Source organism: Cheilinus undulatus, linkage group 12 (genome assembly GCF_018320785.1).
Source record: "Cheilinus undulatus linkage group 12, ASM1832078v1, whole genome shotgun sequence".
Taxonomy (NCBI): domain Eukaryota; kingdom Metazoa; phylum Chordata; class Actinopteri; order Labriformes; family Labridae; genus Cheilinus; species Cheilinus undulatus.
Genome location: NC_054876.1, coordinates 31,759,925 through 31,774,930, shown reverse-complemented (window position 1 = coordinate 31,774,930; position 15,006 = coordinate 31,759,925). Strand labels below are relative to the sequence as shown.

General features: G+C 37.8%; 1 protein-coding gene across 1 annotated transcript in view; it reads left to right on the top strand.

The window, feature by feature from the left end:
• The first annotated feature begins 1,007 nt into the window (after positions 1-1,007).
• grm5a (glutamate receptor, metabotropic 5a) overlaps positions 1,008-15,006 on the top strand; it is a 38,122-nt gene continuing 24,123 nt past the window's right edge. Inside the window, exons 1-6 of the mRNA XM_041802158.1 lie at positions 1,008-1,135; positions 2,042-2,341; positions 2,421-2,554; positions 5,564-5,825; positions 8,856-8,970; positions 14,306-14,555. Coding sequence (XP_041658092.1) covers positions 2,126-2,341; positions 2,421-2,554; positions 5,564-5,825; positions 8,856-8,970; positions 14,306-14,555 — 977 coding nt within the window. The 5' untranslated portion in view covers positions 1,008-1,135; positions 2,042-2,125. The remainder of the gene's footprint in view (positions 1,136-2,041; positions 2,342-2,420; positions 2,555-5,563; positions 5,826-8,855; positions 8,971-14,305; positions 14,556-15,006) is intronic.

Here is a 15,006-nt window from a genome sequence, read left to right as displayed (position 1 = left end):
TTCCAAACATCTACTGAGAAGTATTGTTGTTGTTGTGACACATTTTACCAAGCAGAAAACATCCATATTTAACACTGAACAATTAGTAACCTGGCTTAATACGTAGGCCACTAAGCTATTAGTGTGAAGACCTATCACATTAGCTTACCTTGGTCACTCACCTTTGTCAACAGTCCACCAAAACCAAAAAATAGCGAATCAAACAAAACAAAACATGATGCGTTCAAAGTGGCCAGTTTGAAGTTGGACGTTAACGGTGTTTCTTCCGGTGTGAGGAAGAAAAGAGCTACCGTGTCAACTGATGACTTCCAGCTGAGTGTGTCTGTGGTTGTCGAAGTTTCAACTGTTGAAAACTGAATAAACCGTTACTGTCCTCGCAAATATAATTTTATTTAGTTTTTTTTATTATAATGTCACACAACGGTTGTCATGGCTTTATGAAAATCTAAAAAAGAGGCGTTCTCTAGGGCGGCTATGTATCATAGCTGTGTTCCTCTTACGTTGTAGTAACTACGACAACCACCGTTCGAATCCACCAGTTAACACAGTCGCTCGTTTACCCGATACACCAGGCGAAGGCGGTCAACTGGTGTCAAACTGGGCTGTTTAAAGTTGGTATGTGTCTTATTAAACTTTGACTTAATAATTACTAACAGTCATTCCTACTTTAAGAGGTGAAAGATGAGGAATGGAGGAAGAGTGCTAGAAAAACATCCGCACCATTAATTGTTTGCTGGGAAGCTAGCTCCTTAACGCCCATATCTTTTCCTCCCTCAGTTCTAATATTTCTCTAATTTTCCCTCTGGAACCTTTACCGCAGTCTTCTATAGTTGTACCAAATTAGTCACCGGTGATCCTCCATGCTTTCCACTGGTTTGGAGTAGGAGGAGGATGAGGAGGAGGAAGAGGAGGAGGTGGTGGAGAATGGGAAGGAGGGGGCCCCTCCGCGTGCGTCAGTAAGTCAAACATGTTCCAATAACGGGCCATATTATCTGCTGCTATTTGCAGTTTGCTGTAGCCAGGCGTCAGAGTGAGCCTGAGCAGAAACCTGCAGCGCTTTTTCTTCCTCCTCTTCTTCTGTGATGGAAACGGTGTCTAAAGGGATGGCATCTGCAAGGCTGCAAACAAGTAAGAGGTAGGTTAAAGTTTGTGTTACTTTGGATATATTTGAAATCAGTTAAGTAGAGATAAATAGCCTCACATAGGTTGTTGATGCATAATTGAAGAACCAGCCTCCATACTTTGTGTACCATGGGCAGTAGTAAAAGGGATTGTTATACAATATATACCCAATGCCCATACCATATTTTTCTTTCCCCTCAAATATCCCAACTCTGGACCTGAAATACAATAGCTAATTTATTCTTGAGTGTATCTATATGAAAGAAACACCTGCTTTCCAACTGTTCATCACTACCTTTCATTGTAATTAGTGCCTCACATAAACTTAATGCCTCTAAATCTCCCCAAGTGCATTGTAAATTTCCTTTTTCAAAAGATGTTCATGATTTTTTGCAGTGTTTTTTAAAAGTAGTACAACTGTAAATTGCTACCTGCTTAATTGCTCTTTATTTCACATCTATGTTCATTGTTTTGCATCAAAATGCCATCACACATTGCTACATGTGTCAATGTTAACAATATTTTTCCTAATCTTTGATACCATATGTTTTGAAACTACACAGTCTCTGTTATTTCAGTGAGCAATAACACTGAAAAGTATTGACACTTGTAAAACAAACATCTGTTTCACAAGAATGGTGTACATAAGAGGATTTGATCCATTTAAATGTTACAAGAACATTGACAATATTTTATTATCATAAAGCTGCCAATATTGTTGAACTATTAAAACTGTGTACAGAAGTTTGGCAAAAATTTTTATCATTTTAAAAAAGAAATGTATCGATGTTCGGTGCCTAGGACTTCTTTTTGATACTGCATTATTGAAACAGGTCTCACTGTTGTTAGAAGTTTGAAATTCCGGTATATGCACTTCTACTTGACATAAACCTTATCCTCATTCTTCCCTTTCTTTTAGGAATTTAGCCTTCACCCTTGACACTACACAAGCTACCCGAAAACAAACACAGTCATCCGTCCCTGAGATCTAAGAGGACAGAGGATGGCAGGATGTGTACAGATGAACGCAGGGATGGGAAATCCACAAGGGTTACACATAAAGCTGCTGGCAGTGTATGTGTTGCTGAGCTGGCTTGGCCTGAGGGACCAGTTGGGGGTCAATGCCCAAAACAATGAGAGAAGGGTATTGGCTCATATCCCTGGGGATATCATCATAGGGGCTCTTTTCTCTGTCCACCACCAGCCACCTGCTGATAAGGTAAGCTGTTGTGTGTTCATGTCTGAGTTTTTTTCTTCATACATAAGAGTGGCATTAATCTACTCATGCTGTATTCAAGGTTCATGAGCGAAAGTGTGGTGCAGTGCGAGAGCAGTATGGGATTCAGAGAGTGGAGGCCATGATGCACACTCTGGATCGAATCAATGCAGACCCCCTTATCCTCCCGAATATTACCTTGGGCTGTGAGATAAGGTAAGAAACCAAGCACCAAACTATCTCATGTTTTACTATGACTTCTTTTATCATTTTTGCGTTTAAATGTTAGCCTGCAACAGTTCTTGCTGCTCTGTTAGTCTGAGGGATAGTCCTGTGATCTAGCAAAATATGATACATTAAGAAGCATGTGTGTTTAAGTTTTTTAGTGAAATATTCAAACATGTTGGGATATACAGGTTCCTCTGAATTCTATACAGTAATTTCAGATAGGAAAGGATTCAAATTTAAAGCAGACTCACAAAAAAGCAGAATTTGTGCCAGAAGATGTTAAAGGTCATCATCAGTTAGACAGTCATCACAAGTAGAGGAACATTTTAATGAATTCAGCTTTTATCAAAAGCTAGACAAGGGAGAGCCTCATACATGAACCCGGTAATGGTAGTATACTTTCATTTACCAGCATTTAGAGAAAGCAACAGCTTCACTAGTTGCTAAAAAGTATTAAAATGGCAGTTTATATACTTGTTACATTTAATACAATGGATAAGTAAGGTAGGCATAATTGCATTTGAAAAAATGTCATTGATAAATGTTGAGAGCTTAATTGAAAGGTGAAGCCAAAGTCAAGAAGGGGAGGCTGAAAATGGCTCTCATATAGGGCCTTTGGCAGGAGAAGTTAAGCCCTGAGAGAGGACTAGCAGGTTTTTTAATGGTGCAGTTAATGAGGTAAATCACACAGAGGCAGAAGTCCACAAACAACCTGCTGTTAATCAGCATTCGAGACTTAAACATTTTGGGATTTTAAACCAATGACAAAGCTTTGCAAGCAACATTTCCTGAAACAAAAGCTACTACAGCTCTAGAAATGCCGTACAAAATATCCAGAGATTTGGTTGCTGCTATCATTTCTTCCCACTGTCAGTGGTTTGTGATCCATTTTAAGTTTGCCTGTACTGATTTTCAAGGGGGTCCCAAACATTATTAATTCACTGATATCCAATCTGCAGCTCCGGAGCTGCTTTGTTGACCAGTTGTAGCTCTTTTAAAGTCCCTGTAAAGTGATTTCGAAGATCTTTGTTTTAGCTTTGTAGTGTGACAAGCCACTGTGTTTGAACCACCAGGCCAAATTTTAGTCATGAAAAACATCTCTAAATTTACAACATTAAGCTACAAAGACATGAAAAATGAGGCAGTAAAATCTGCTCTAGGATGGTGTGGGTATGTTGGTTGAATGAGCTGAAGCCACGCCCACTCAGGAGAAATACAATCCTCTCACATTTTTCAAAATGCTTCTAATCAGAGTACAGCTGCCTGGTTCTGTACTTGAGCAGAAAGTGGGAAGTTGGGGATAAAATTTACAATTTTTTGGCACATATCTCTGTTATAATATTTTTAATGACCTGTAGGCCACCGTAGCTGATAGATTTGGGAAATTTTCCTTGCAGTGAATAAAAACATAGCATGTAGCTGACTGTTAACTTTCAATGACGGCAGTAACATCAGCTAACAACAGACTACTAAGATGAACTGCTCAGTGAATTTATATCATTGTAGCGTTAGGAGGGCAGGGTAATTCCTCATTAAGACTGCATCGAGACTGGTGATGTCGTGGACTCATATATTTGCCCTGCTCAAATTAAACCAAGTCAGGAAAGAGGTGAACACTTTCTAATGGTCTAAATCAAAAATTCTGTCACATGTAGATGGGGTTTTCACATGTTTACAGCAGCCTTATTCCAACACATCTAGTGTTAAGACAGGAAGTTTGGATTTCACTTTACAGGGACTTTAAGGCTTACTTGGAAAAAAAAATCCTTCAAAAATCTTTTATAAAGGTAAACACTGCCATCAGTAAAGAATCATTGCAAGTCAATACATATATTTCCCACACAAAGAAGACATGCTTTAATTACTAAATTTAAATGAAAACTTTTGTTCTTTGTAAGCCATATATTTTTACTGACGGGTGCGTGTGGCAGAGGAACGTGCATAAGAGAAAGAGAATAGAGGAAGTCCACTGATTGAGTCTCTTCAGTAAGTGCATTCAAGGGGTGCTGTCTTGTGTTCAAATTGAAGCTTCTTATGCCCTCATTCAAAAAAATTTCTTCACTCACTTGCTTCAAATGCTCTCCAACATTTTTATACTACGATGTATTTTACTACTGATAATAAATATTGTAAAAAGAGCAGAAACATAAAACAAAAGCAACAGAGTGAGGCAGGGCAGAATAATGTGTCTAGGAATGCTGCAGATGTGAGGCAGGGCCGGTTTTAGTCATTTAGGCCCAGGGCAAAGACAAATTTAAGGCCCCTCCCCCTTAAGCTAAAAGCTTTAATAATGAATGGAAATAAATTGAAAGCATCTCTTTATTGCAGCAGAGCCACAGAACTAGAGTAAATGTCCAAATGGGAAATATAAATACCCACAAAGCCAACCATAATTCATTAGCTCTTTCAAAAGCATCTAATTGCTTAAACTTGGCACATCCTGATATTTTAACCAACCTTTAGGCCAGGTGGAAATTACATAAATAAAAAAATCTGCTCAGTATTAGTGACATCATTTCTTCTGACCCTATACAGACATTTATATGTAGCCTATTGCATCCCATTTAACCCCACAATAATCCACAAATTCATTGTTTCATTCAGCTGTGGATCAGTTGATCTCTGGATCTACCTTTACATCCCTGGTTTTGGATTGTGGCTCTCACAAAAGTGTTTTAAGACAGTGTGGCTCTTGGGTTGAACAAGGTTGAGTACCATTAATTATTTTTACTATTATCATAATTATAAGTTCATAAAAGAAGCACTGTCAAAAGTAGCTAAATGCAGACATTAAAAGGGTACTTGGGAACACTTGGGAGATATCAGACTGCTCAAACCTCAAATTAGCTTTAGTTAAACTTTTGATTAATACTTCTCTCTGCTTCCAAAAGAGTTAAGAGGTTCTTCAAAATTGGCTCTTCAAATGGCCAAGCTATCATCCACTTATTCTCCAACTGTTTTCTACATAACAACAAGAACCTAACCTCTCCTCACCAGGGACTCATGCTGGCACTCTGCGGTGGCACTGGAGCAGAGCATCGAGTTCATTCGGGACACACTGGTGTCGAACGAAGAGGAGGAGAACCAGGGCAAGTGCACTGCAGAGCAAGGGAGCATGCTAATGCAGGGAAAGAAGCCCATTGTGGGACTGATTGGACCAGGATCCAGCTCTGTGGCTATACAGGTGCAGAATCTTCTGCAGCTCTTCAACATCCCGCAGATTGCTTACTCAGCCACAAGCATGGACCTCAGTGACAAGGTAACATATTTTACAAAAATTATGTCAATCTGAGGCTTTTTACTTCCATATCTTTACCTGATAGTACTGTCTTTTATCATTACAACAAATCAGTGCAGACTTTACACAGTTACTTAATTTGTAACTGTTATATTTTCTCAAATAATGCAGCTACAAATAAAATTCCATTATTATGTTTACATTCAAACCCTTAGGATGCATTCTGAAAGAAAACCCTTATTGGTGCTAAGGTGTAGATAATAACAGAGCAAACACAAATAAAATTTTCAGAGAATGACAGGGGTAACAATAAGAAAAAATAAAATATAGATTTAAAACAATAAACACATGATAGAAAGATGCAATAGGGCAAAAAAAACTTAAAACTATTACAATAATTAGTTCAAAAGAATATATAAATCTACTATATTCAAATTGATAGGATCAGAAATTATATTAGTGATTTTTTTAGAATGTTTCAAGTATTTGGTGCATTGAAGTTAAAAGCAGATCTTTTTTTAATTTAAACTTAATTTGACCAAAATAAAACTCATTAGAATAAGAGTTGTTCAGACAATATATTATCAGTGATTAATAATCTGTTTTGGGCATTCAGATAACAGAATGAAAGCACTTTTGGAAGTTCACCCTCACATTATTTCCATGTCCCTCAATAAGATAAGCCTGCAGACAAGAAGTCCCTGTACCCATATGCCCTGAATATTGGAGAATAGACCAGTGGGCAGCAAAAAGCCAGCACTTCACCAGGGCTGTCAAGAAAGAAGCTCCCTTCACTGACATTTCATCAAGTTAATTTCACAGCACCTCAGGAAGGCTGAACAACGAGCTCTGGTGTCCCAGAGCCACCCCCTCTATGCTAGCACACACCACCCACCATACCATCATGGGGGTGTTCTTATCTTAGCTTCTCTACGTGGTTATCATAATACAAACAACATCACCACCTTAAACAGATCCAGGCTCCATACATACAAGCTCCAGGTAGATGCTGATGCTACCTACCCTAAGCTATGGCATGGACCCTAATTGTCACCACACACAAGACTGCTAATCCTGGTGCCAACAATTCAAATGAAGGAGAACAGCGGAGACTACTAGAGAAAATAAAGAACATCATTAACATCATTCAGTGTCTAAAACCAGCATCTAACTCTCTAAAGTCTGGAAACCTGTAGGTGGTGCCATGACTGAGGTTACTCACACTAATGAATGAAAGCCAACATGATGAATTGTTTTTTGTTTTTTTGTTTTTTTGTCTGGTATTCTTCTATTGTGAAATAGACAAAAACACATTTTCGGCCTGTAAAACACAGTTAAAAGAAATTCTAAATTCTATATAATGTACAGTATAAACCAAGAGTGGTCCAAAGTAATCACTTTCTTTACTACACATTTTACATAAGTAGCAGGGTCTTGGTAACAGTGCCAGTTGGCCTAGAGCAGGGGTGTCAACCTTGTATTAGGCTGGGACCAGACTTGCTCCAAGGAGATGTCCTGTTAGCTGGAAAAATTTAAGTAAAATCAATATGACTAAACACAGATACGTAGGCTTATTTATTACTTTAAATTCTTCAGTGTTAGATACATGCACCAATCATTGAGTATTGTATGTGTACACACAAAAAAATGTAAAGTAGCTACCAAAGCAAAGGGTTTGCTGCAAGGAATCTGAACAATCAGACAATGATATTATGCTGCCCTTGTAATATATGACAAATATATTTTTCTAGATCTGAATGTTATTAGAATCCACTGATGATTAATATATAAGTCCTAATTATTCACCCTTACTCTTTTCACTGTTTTGTCTCTCTAATTAAGGCAAGTAAGCCCAAAACGAAATAAACTAACTAACATACTGTTGAAACACCGTTATTTAAGTACAGGTAAAAAAGGAGTACTATGGGTACTGTACTATAAAAATGTGCTCATGGTGTATGTTTTAAAGAAGCCCTCTTAAATGAACCCAAAAAAGCTCTTTCCTTTAAAATCAAACTTAATATGACTTCATAATTTGGAGATTTAAAGGTTAAAAAACACCATTAAGAACAGCAACTTTGGGTGAAATTGGATCATAATGGCTCTAAATTATTGTGATAATTTGATGTTCAATATGCTTTTGAAATTTTAGAAAGAGAGAGTGAAGATATTTGATTCTGAATACTGTTAGTAGAAAAAGGAATGACGGCAGAGCATGTTACTCCATGTTAATTGTGCTTTTAATGCATATTCCTGGTGTATTGTAAATCAGGGGTTCTCAAACTTTTCGGTGCTAGGGACCCCTTACAGGGCATAACATTTTCCAATGGCCCCCACATAACCCTCACGCTGATAAAACAGATGTTAATCGCCATTTTTGTTGCCCTTTCGTCTGGAAAAAATATTTTGTTTCGTCCTTTAACTCTGCATGCTTTGTTACCAGGTAAGGCTTTAGCTTGGCGGGCTTCATGTTTTCATTTGCAAGTACAGGTCCACACCACATTTTGGTCTTCTGTCACTGTTTTCAATAAAACCAAACTCAAGAGCTGTCACCATATTTTATCAGTTTAGCTGGTTTGGGCCTAGCATCACTTGATGAAGTGGAAGCGCTTTGTATATTTAGTTGTTGCTAGCTGGACCTGCACACCAAATGCGTCCTGAGCAAAGTGAGTGATGTATGATGACTGATAGATTTACATGATATGACACAATCATCATCAACATCTGAGTTTTTATTGGCCCAAAGCTGACTTATGCGGGAGTCATTGGTTTAGTATGGTTGTTGTATGGCGCTGTGGTCCCTAAATGTATTCATTTGCTTTAGCTCGCGGACCCCCAGGGGTCCCCGGACCCCAGTTTGAGAACCACTGCTGTAAATTGTCTTAAGCTGCCAAGGCAACAGTGTTGTTTTTTGTTCTTTAAACAACCTTGGCTTTATGGAGTGGGTATCATAATTAATGCTGCCGTGGATGTATGTCTAACTCACAGACAGGCTGTCACATGAAAAACATAAAGTGGGCGACTGGTGAACATGTGAATTAATTTCCACAGAGCCTTTATAAATATTTCATGAGGGTGGTGCCATCAGATATGCAACAGGCCAGAGCAATGGTGGACATCGTCAAGAGATACAACTGGAGCTACGTGTCTGCTATACACACAGAGGGTAAGACCACGTACGATGTATGTGTCTGCCTTTACATATGTCCTTTTCTTTCTCCCTATCTGTTCTACTCAGACATAATTTGAGCAACATTTAAAACACTTACATCTTTATAAGATATAGTTTATCAGTAGCTTTAATATACCAGTCAGTTTATTAGGTACACCTGTACAACTGCTCATTAAAGCCAATATCTGAGCAGCATAAGAAAGGTGACCATTTCATGGTTTTTGGTGCCAGATGGGCTAGCCTGAATATTTCATTAACTGTTGTCATAGTTCTCTGGCTAACTGAGCAAAGAGAAGCACAATATACTGTTACACCCTGACATTTGGCCTTGCATTAGTGTAAACTCGGCCAGAACACAAACTGTGTGGATTTTTTGTAAAAAAGCTCCCTGCTGCAAAAAGAAGTCTTTTTACAGAAAAATACAGAAATACACTCAAATGAATGGAGTCACTCCTTTTTAAAATCTCAGATTTTAGTTGTAACAATACTAATAAGGCTGTTACATTGATGACATGAATATAAAATGTTTTAAATCAGCTCTGATTAGCAATTCTCTGTAATGTTTGTCATCTTTGGCAAAGCCTCACAGGAAACATCTGTTGGCTCTGAAATCTCAATGTCACGAAGCTCTGTTCACTGCTCAGACACTGGTAATATTTTAATAGCAGCTTATCATTATCAGAATCACATTTATTAATATGTACTGTATATGAAAGTAATGAAATATATCTGTATTGACACTTTGATCATGTCAATATAGCTCTAAGACAGCTATTGAAAAATTGCATTTTTATTGCTTGTTATTGTCAAGGGTACAAATTTTCTCTTTTGTTTTAGGTATTGCCAATAACAACTAAATCATGGACTTGCCACTGATGACCTTTATTATGAGGAAATTTTACACAGTAAAAGCACTAGCAGGTTACCTGCCAGAAAGGCTACTGTATATCCATTGCATGGATATATTTCAAATTCATCTGGGAAACCTCCCATAAAAGGAATTAGGGAAGGGCTGGACTCTTCAAAAAATCTTGGAAGGTGATTGGATGAATGTTCTGTCTGTCACATTCAAAGTGACAAGACAAAATGAGTTAGTAGGCATGCGCAGCTCCAGTAGTAACCTCAGCTCAACAGGCTGGCCCTGTAGTAGTATATGAACAGTGGAGCTTATCGGTGGATAAAGCACTTGCCCAGGCTGGTAGGGAGGAGTGCAAATCATCTTCTCTGCCAAGAGAAGCTTTCATTGTGGCTCTTTGCTCTTGTTTTGATAAAGAAATATGGCTCAGTTCTGATAATGCAATACTACAACTACATTCAAGCTAAATGCTTTACCAGTGGCAGCCATTGCTCTCAACTTCCAGTACAACTAACTCGTTGCTACCCCGTCTTTCTTTTTAAATGACACTGCTTGGTCCTGTCCGTTGTTAGACAAGGCGCAGTCATTGTAGATTGGAGTTGTGCAAGATGGATTTGCCTGATGACAGTCATGGACTCTGGCCAACCCATCTGCTTTGCAAGGTAAACTAGTAGGTGGTGCATGTGTCAATGCCTGTTTCTCTGTAGCTGGACATGAATTTGTTAATGAAATAGTGGACACAAGCATTTACATGAATAATCAGATTAAAGGAGGGGCAATTCACGGGAACATTTAGTGGCCCAGTCATTTCTGTAGGCGGGCCTGGCTGTGATTCAGAAGTTTATCCTAGTAAAACTTCAATTTTTAAAAAAACACTGAACACTCACAGCAGAATTTGACTACAACATTGATTCCAGTGTGTTTATTGTTTGTTTTGCTTTGAGTGACTCCATCAGAGTTAAAAATGCCAATTTAAGACTTATCGCCAACTTTGAGGTCAAAGACCTGATAATAGGTATGTAATTACCACACATGGATTACCACAGTTGCAAAAATTTCCATCCCTGAATCCTAAATCTACTTAGAAGCAAAACACAGGATTTCACCATAGCTGTCTAAATTAACCTCAATACCCAAAACAATGCCTTCAATTTCTATCATTCTTTAAATATTTTAGGGACTTAGCCATATGTTTTAGTTTAATCCCTCTTTATAAAGATATGATTGAAATTCTAACGTTAATACTCCTGTTAATTCCATAGAATACAATAGTGTTAAAGAGAAACATTTACAAATGATCTTTGGCATGCCAAAGTTGCAGCTGTAGCTTTAAAACATGTGTCTCTTACTACAAGAAAAGCCTTTAAATATTTATGTTGGAAATGATCAGACCAGTGCTTCTCTGCTCCAGTAAGCTGTAGAAATGTTATAATGACTGCTCTGTCTGTTTGTCTCTAATTGTATGCATAAAATTGAATTGATTAATTTTCTAACCTACCTAATAAAACAAAGATACTTCTGTGCAAACCTTCTAATCAGACAAAGCATTGAGTTGGGGTGACTGTGGCTCAGTCGCCAGAGTTAGTTGTACTGCACTGGGAAAAATGTGGGTTCAATCCCCAGCTCCTGCACTCACATGCTGATGTGTCCTTGGGCAAGACACTTAACCCCAGTTTGCTCCCACAGCTTCACTGGATGCATGTAAATGCATTTGAATGGAATTAGCTAATACTGATGGCCAATTCTCTGCCATCAGTGTGTGAATGGAGTGAAAGGCTGTGAATGGGAAGGTGTGACCTGTGGTGTAAAAGCTCTATGTGTAGTCAGATGACTGGAAAAGTGTTATAGAAGCTCAAATCCATTTCCCATTTTAGTGAAAAATGACCAAGAACTCTAATGTGCTGAAGCCTTTAACAAGTGCAGATACCCTGTGTTCTGCATTTGCATATAACAATGACAGATTTAAAACCCATCGTTTTTACCTTTTTTGACGGCTACAAAGCATTTTCCTTGTACTAGAGCACATTTTTCTGGCCCTTTATCTTTGAATTTATTTGGAATCTGGATAATTAACAATGACTTGAGAAAGGTCAGGAATAAATAAGTGTGTACTTCTTCACACTATTTTGGCATATGCAAACCAATCTTGTATCTCTTCATGCTTTCTATTCTTTGTAATATTCTTATTTTCTATGTAACTGTTTTGCTTTCTTTTTTACATGATTGAAACAAATTTCAATTGAATTAGTTTATTCATATATCTTGTGAGATATGGTTTTCTTGTTGTCTGTTCGAATACTTCTTTATACTGTATGAAAGAGTGCCTTTTTGTCTTTTTGTACACTTGAGTAGTGCTCTTGATGTTTTATATTTTTGATACAATGACAGCAAAAGGCTTTCTGTGCTCTGTTTCTATATCATTGTGTTTTTTTAATCTGACCTCAGTAGAGATACAAAGGTTTCATATTTGCTGTTGCACAGAGAGAGCTGAAGGGATGACGATTTTTTGTTGAACAGCCCAGAAGTTGGCATCGCGCTTGCCAGAACAGCCACAATGCCAATTATAAATAACATCAATAAGTTTTAATTAATAGCTGTGAAGAAAAAAAATATTTATAGCCTCAAATCATGTGTTTCTTGACAGAGTGGTCTGAGTGAACTGCTGATAATAAACTCTGTGCAAAAAAGGATGATCTTCACAAATAAACACTACTTTCATAACTTTTGAAGCATAAACACAATGACAAAAGTAAAAGCTAATGTTAGGGTGTGAAGGAATTACACGACGATCGACTGACTTTGTCAACACCACACAGCTTCCATCTTTTATTCCAGGCTCTTACCTCGTCTTTGAAAGAATCTTTTCTTTGTGTGACAAACAATTGTAAAGTCTGAGTATTTTTTAACAGTATGCTTTCTTTGTGGCACATTATTACCCACGCCGATGAAATCGGCAGGGGGTTATGTAAAGGGTTCCGTATCTTTGTTCGTTTTTTTTGTTTGTTTGTTTGTTTCTAGTGTACAAGATAACTCGAGAACAGTAAGTTGGATCTTCACCAAACTTTTAGGGAATATTGGGATAGTGACAGGGAAGAATCGATTAGATTTTGGTGATGATCCGCGCACCCATTCGGTTTTTCTTGCACTTCGAATTTTGAACACCATAGTAATCAATGGGAGCGTGAGTTCCTCGGTGCCACTGCTTAGACGTGGGTCTGCCACCTCAGACGGCCATTCTAGTTCAGATTGAAATTACAACATCAACACAAAAAACAATGAAAAGGAAAAAAAAAGGACAAAAAGAGAACATTGGTGGTAAAATGATGACAACTTTTGAGTTTTACATGCACCCACCAAGAGGTAGCGATTCATCAACCTTAAATGATCTGAACTGAATAAAATTAATTGCAGTTAGAAGTAAATGAAAACAAAAAAAAAATGGAAAAATGCTCTTAATAAAAAAGGAAACAACAGGATTATTAATACTGTTTATTGAAAAAAATAGACCAAAGGGAGTACAGTATGTTTCTTACTTTTATGATTCATCACATTTAAAGCTTTCATCAGATTGACCTTAAATAAAAATCGTCTCCAGTTTCAACCAATATGAGATAGATGCCTATCTCTGGATGAAACTTGTTAAATAAATCCCAGATGCTGTAAAATACTTTTTACCTTTGGGCCCTAAAGTGTAAATGTATTTTTTCTAAGTCTACATTTCATTAAACAATTTGTAATTTTTTGTGGGTGTTTAAAAGGCAGAGGTCTATAAAGATTCGTTCTCTGTGTTTCAGTCTAGGTAGTTTGAGAACTTTTGTAATATGTGAAAATACTTCAAAATTCATAAGTGGGACACTCCTAGATTTATTTTGTGTCATGGTACAATACATTTAAATCATTTAAGCTTGTGTTTACCACAGACCTTATTTCGGGCATCTAACCAAAAGCTCATTCAAAAATTTAAGGTAATGGAACAGCAAGTGCTAAAATGTTAACAAATCTCAGATTTTAGGACTCATTACTGCAGCACTCTCAGTGTTGAAAAAGCGCTGAATATTTTAATGCCTCCTTTTGCCTACCTAACCATCAGCAGCAGCTTTAACAGTAAGTTGCTTTGAGGTAAAATTACAGTTTAAAAAATTCACAACTGTGTTACCACTCATGTAGACATGCCACATGTGGGAATAAAACTCACACATAGTAATGAAAAGGACATCTCAAACAGTGTCATACCATGCAGCAGAAAGTAGGTGACCTAATTTCTAGTGAAAACAGGGGGGTCAGACCTCTGATAACTCTCACAATGGGAACAGAATTACCTAATTCTCTCTAGTGTGAGCTGGCATTACCCCAGTGTGTTTGTATGTCAGTTGCTCTTTTAAGGAATCCCGGACAGTTGAGTTTAAAAATGTTGCAACAAACCCCAGATGTTCTGTGTGCCTCACCATTCTCTTTATGTTTTCCATTCTGCAGGTAATTATGGGGAGAGTGGTATGGAGGCATTCAAAGACATGGCAGCAAAGGAGGGGATCTGTATTGCCCACTCTGATAAGATATACAGCAACGCGGGTGAACAAAGCTTTGATAAGCTGCTGCAGAAGTTACGAGCTCATCTGCCCAAAGCCAGGGTGGTGGCCTGCTTCTGCGAGGGAATGACAGTCAGAGGTATTCTGATGGCAATGAGACGACAGCGCCTCGTGGGAGAGTTTCTGCTGGTTGGCAGGTGAGCTAAGGATTGTGTTAGTGGAAATTCAAGACAGCAATTCTCACCCATGGGTTCTTTGCATTTTTATTTGAAAAAATGACTAACAAACTTGTGCTTCAGGTGTTTTTGTGTGTTTTGCATTAATTTCCAGTCCAGAGTATCTACAGATATCCACCATCAGCAGACAAGATGTGTTTGTTGTCCTGTCATCATCATCCCTGTTCTCATCCTCATCATATACATCCACTTCATGAAGGAAAATCAAGGTATTTTAATGAGCATTTACACAAACTTTTTGTTATCTTCAGATTAGATTACACCAATTTTACATTCATTCTCAATCAGTGCCTCATCTCTTTTGCTTACAAATGCGTAGCCAGCTGTTTATGGTTTATTCATGCAGATATAATTTTGAAATAGCAGGATTTCTCTTTGTAAGAGTGTCTTTGCCAGAGAAACACATCTTATC